This window comes from Osmerus mordax, chromosome 24 (genome assembly GCF_038355195.1).
Source record: "Osmerus mordax isolate fOsmMor3 chromosome 24, fOsmMor3.pri, whole genome shotgun sequence".
Lineage (NCBI taxonomy): Eukaryota > Metazoa > Chordata > Actinopteri > Osmeriformes > Osmeridae > Osmerus > Osmerus mordax.
The window spans coordinates 2,089,234-2,093,652 of NC_090073.1; the positions used below are offsets into that span (position 1 = coordinate 2,089,234).

The 4,419-nt window shown below is 45.2% G+C and overlaps 1 protein-coding gene across 1 annotated transcript; it reads left to right on the forward strand.

The window, feature by feature from the left end:
- The first annotated feature begins 1,124 nt into the window (after nucleotides 1-1,124).
- tcima (transcriptional and immune response regulator a) lies at nucleotides 1,125-2,114 on the forward strand. The gene has a single exon (XM_067228170.1). It carries the CDS (start codon nucleotides 1,218-1,220, stop codon nucleotides 1,518-1,520), a length of 303 nt encoding a protein of 100 aa, XP_067084271.1. The 5' UTR covers nucleotides 1,125-1,217; the 3' UTR covers nucleotides 1,521-2,114.
- The last annotated feature ends 2,305 nt before the right edge of the window (nucleotides 2,115-4,419 follow it).

A 4,419-nucleotide genomic window follows, 5' to 3' on the forward strand; every position in this document is an offset into this window, starting at 1 on the left:
CTAGGGAACTGTAGGTCCAATTGGATACCAGTAAACATTCAAGATATGAGCACAGGAAGTTTGTGTAAAGAAGAAAGTGGATATTAATACCGCTCTTAGGAACACCCATCAAGCCTTATCAACAGACATCAGCATAGGTCAACCACAAGTCCACCACCTACACCACCCTCTTCTGGGGCAGTCCCCACCTCACACACTCACATATACACACACGCACACACACACACACACAACAGAACGGTAAGCACATAGGGCTCGCCTTCTTTCACTGGAAACATGGAGGGTGGCCAAATACCGAGACAGTTGACGGGGACTTTAACTGGAATTGTGGCATATTGCATATATATTCGTCTTGGTAACTGTAATAAAATGCCTAACACCCTATTGCTTGAACAAATTACAATCTGTTTGTGCATGAGGACAAAGAAAAGTTAGAGAAGCTAGTCTTGGGGGGATGGCTGGCCAGATACACGTTTCCCAGAAGGGTTTGAGAGTCAAACGTTTCTCACCAATATAAACTACTAACTGTCTGATTTCTTGTAGATACAGAGGGGAAAATAAGAAAAACTTTCATTGACATAATGTTTGGAGGAATGTACTAGTAGGTCTATGAGGATTCATGAAATAGCTACTAAACTATTCTGTTCTCATCTTCAGAAGATGCTCTTGAATAATTTACAGGATTAAGTGTTCAGGGCTTAAACAAAAATAACAATTTACATAATGCTTTATATGACTTTGCTTTACTGTGTGAGCTCACAAATCTATTAAAAGAATAGATTTGAAAGAACAATCTGAAATGGACATTATACAATACATTAATATATTATACATAACAAATTCGTTAATGTTTTGTATGACAATAAGATGCCAACGGCAACATAATGTTTACACAGACGTTTATCGTGCTTCTCGGTGCACTGGGTTGAAGTTAGTTTTTGGCAATCTCATCTCATAATTTCTGACCGGGCGCAGTTCTGCTCGGCATTGTGCTAACAACGGAAAGAGGCGGTTCCTCCGGGAGCGTAACACAACCAGTGATGTCACTTCTGGAAGTGGGTCTTGTTACGAGCGCCCATAGCAGCCCTTAAATACCGCGGGCTGATGTCTCACTGCTCACTCACTCCGAGCTCTATCGCAGTCGCGTCAAGTTCCTTACAACAGGCAACGGCGTGCTCTTAACAGCTTTGGGGGAGCACTAAACCTGTTCAGACAAGATGTCTTCCTACGTCTCATCCGACTCCCGCCGTGTCAGCCCTTCGGTTCATGGGAACAAATTTGACACCGCTTACCGCAAGAAAGCCGTGCCCAACATTTTCGAGAACGTCAACCAAGACTCACTGATGAGGCTGTTCCAGAAAACAGGGGACATGAAGGCGGAGGAGAGGGTGAGAAGCATCTTCTCCTTCACCCAAGACCCGGAGGAGACAGCCAAAGCCCTGATGGCGCTTAAGCAGCGAAAGAAGGACAAGTTCCTCCAGATTGCAGGCATGGTTCGCCACCTGCTCAAACTGCGTTGACTGCTTATTGGCTCTCAGCTCCGCAGGAGCTGAAACGATGTGCACTAACATACGATGTGAGCGTTAACTTGACAGGTGACACGAGCCTGTCGCCGGCCGAGAAGCGGCATGGATGTACAGTCAAGCCAGTGGCCTCTCGCGTGGGGCTTATCGGTGAAGATGAGATGAGCTCCGTGCTAAATGACCGGACTCGCGCGGACACAGCGCGAAGGAGGGATAGAGAAAGGGAGGTGGAATGATGCGGAATACCTGCGTGAGACCAGTCCCCAGTAACAAACAAGGAGGCTCACGCAAACGCTCTCCATCAGACTTATGCATTCTTGTGGATGCGAGACTGCTTTGCACCTCATAGGTGCTGATTTCCTACAACTGTGATCGTCAGACTGCAGCCGAAGACACTGCCTTGAATTGCCTGTTCAGAGAACAAACAGTATGCCTTGTCTGTATCCGTTTGACATTGTGCTACATGCTAACACTGTTTATTGGTGGCCACTAACGTATATTTGCCACGAACATGTTATAGCGTCATGACATACATTTATGTCCCATGTCTTTTTTGCAATGTCTTTCAATAAATTATTACACATTAACCTACGTTTGCTGTCCTTATCCTTCTTTATTGAGTCCTCTGGTATTTTACAGAATGTCCTGAGCTAACACAGGGTATGGTGTGATGAATCCATTTTCTGAAAATGAGGTGAATTCCTCAATCTTCCTAGTTGAGGTAAATGTGTTTGAAATGGTGTGTTACACCACTGATAAGGACAACCGAAAACAGGCCTATATTGAGATGTACTTACTTATAGGCCTGCATTGAGCCTATATTGTACCAAACAATGTACAGTTCAGTTTTTCAATAGTATATATCATTTTGACACACAGACCTATTGAGCCACTGGTGTTGCTTCTTACTATTAAATCAGGTAACTATTTCGAATACATTTCATGTGAAATCTGACAGCTCAGATATTGTGGTGGACCATTTTTGTATGAACATTTTTGAACATCTAAATTGTATTATAAATAGTGGTAATGAAATACCATGAAATAGCCAGTCTGAGTGCAGACGATTGAATCATGTCATCCAGAACTATAATTTCTCAACTAAGCACATGGTGCTCATGTTGGTCACATTTCTATTTGTTCCGTTTCATCTCCCTGTCTCTCTCTTTGGGATGAAACCAAGGTGTTTGCCTTGTGGGTAGAGTACCACATGGCATGGCTCGCCTTCATCAGATTTCCCTGCTCTGCGGCTTTGGCCAACCGGTGCAAACCAGTTTAGCTGAGTAGAATTGCTGCAGTGTTTGTGTAGGGCGTATCATCCTGGCTCCCCAGATAAAAGCTGGTTTAGCAGTATTACTTGGCTTAGACCTGCCACATCATCATACTCCATCTCCTTGCTCACAGACAGTAAAAGAGACACATTCACGCAAACATACTTTTGGTAATTGATATTTTTACCTACAGATGCAGTTTTTTTGTGTGCAGTGAAACTGGTAGTTTCATCATGTTACACTGCCTGGGCAGGATAAGCTGGAGCCATGAGGATCAGTGAGTGGATGTCTGCTAATCTCATTGCACTGATAGTCCCTGTGCCAGCTCAAACCGGTTCTGAGGCTTTGCGATGCGTCATCTGACATTCGATGGTACCTGACTCCTGCATGTGCCTACAGAGATACAGGAGACCCATCCTGCCGGGGGGTGGGGGTGGGGGGAGCTGTCCTCAGGTACTATAATCACCTGGGGAGGAGTAAAGACACACCAAGGCTACAGCCTCTAAACACGCCTCACACACACACACACACACACACACACACACACACACACCCACACACACACACACACACACACCCACACACACACACACACACACACACACACACACACACACACACACACACACACACACAAACACTCTCACTTTATGAGCTACGTTGAACTGTTCTTCTCGTTTTGCCCAGACAAGCTGTTTGATTTGATCAAGGAGCTCCGAATTTTATCGCCATCATAAAAAAAAACACGCAAAAAAAAACACGATGGCATCTGTGGATAGAAAGTGTCTGTGTTAAATATAGAGACCACTTTCAAAACTTTTCACTCCAGCGTAAACAATGTGTATCTTTTTTGGCGCCTTCATATCGTCTTGTAGAACCCGGAATTGATTTCCTTGGTTTGTCCTTTTATGGTTATCTAGTAGTTTAGGGAGAGAAAGCTAAGTGTTTGAAACAACTTCCTTGGTTGTCTTGTGGGCCAGGTGATATGTTTGACTTGGTCTGTCCTTTCCCACCCTCTTCCTGCCTTTCATAGAGCACAGCGCCACTCGCTTTGATGTCAGCAGACACTGTGGCAGACAACCTTCTAGCCCCGGCGTTGGGGGCATTGCCATGGTGACCCGAGTCGAGTGGGAGAGCGAGAGGGAGAGGCACAGACAGAGAGGGACACAGACAAAGAGAGAGAGAGAGAGAAAGAGAGAGAGAGAGAACACGAGTGGTACAGACAGACAGTGAGAGGCGGGGGGGGGGGGGGGGGGAAGGGGTGGGGGGGGGGCAGGTCTCCAGAGTAGGGACCAGTGTAAACCGGTTGAGACCATGGATCAGAGATGAGGCATTAAGTATGAGCTCTGTTAGTATTAGTCAGCACAGGGAACATCCTGAAGCCGCAAGTCCTCATGACTAACAGCCTTCTCCTTCTCTAACATTTAGCTTACACAGCCAAGTCTATGATATAAACTCCACCCTAAATATAGCTTTCTTTGTTTCCAAAGACATTTTTCCACATAGTTATGTGGATAATGCCAGCTGAGTTAAATCGCTCATCAGTCCGGTCAATAGTTCCTTGGACCTAAGCAAAGCTATGTGGGAGTTGAAACAGGTTTCTTTCGGAGACAAACGTTTATATG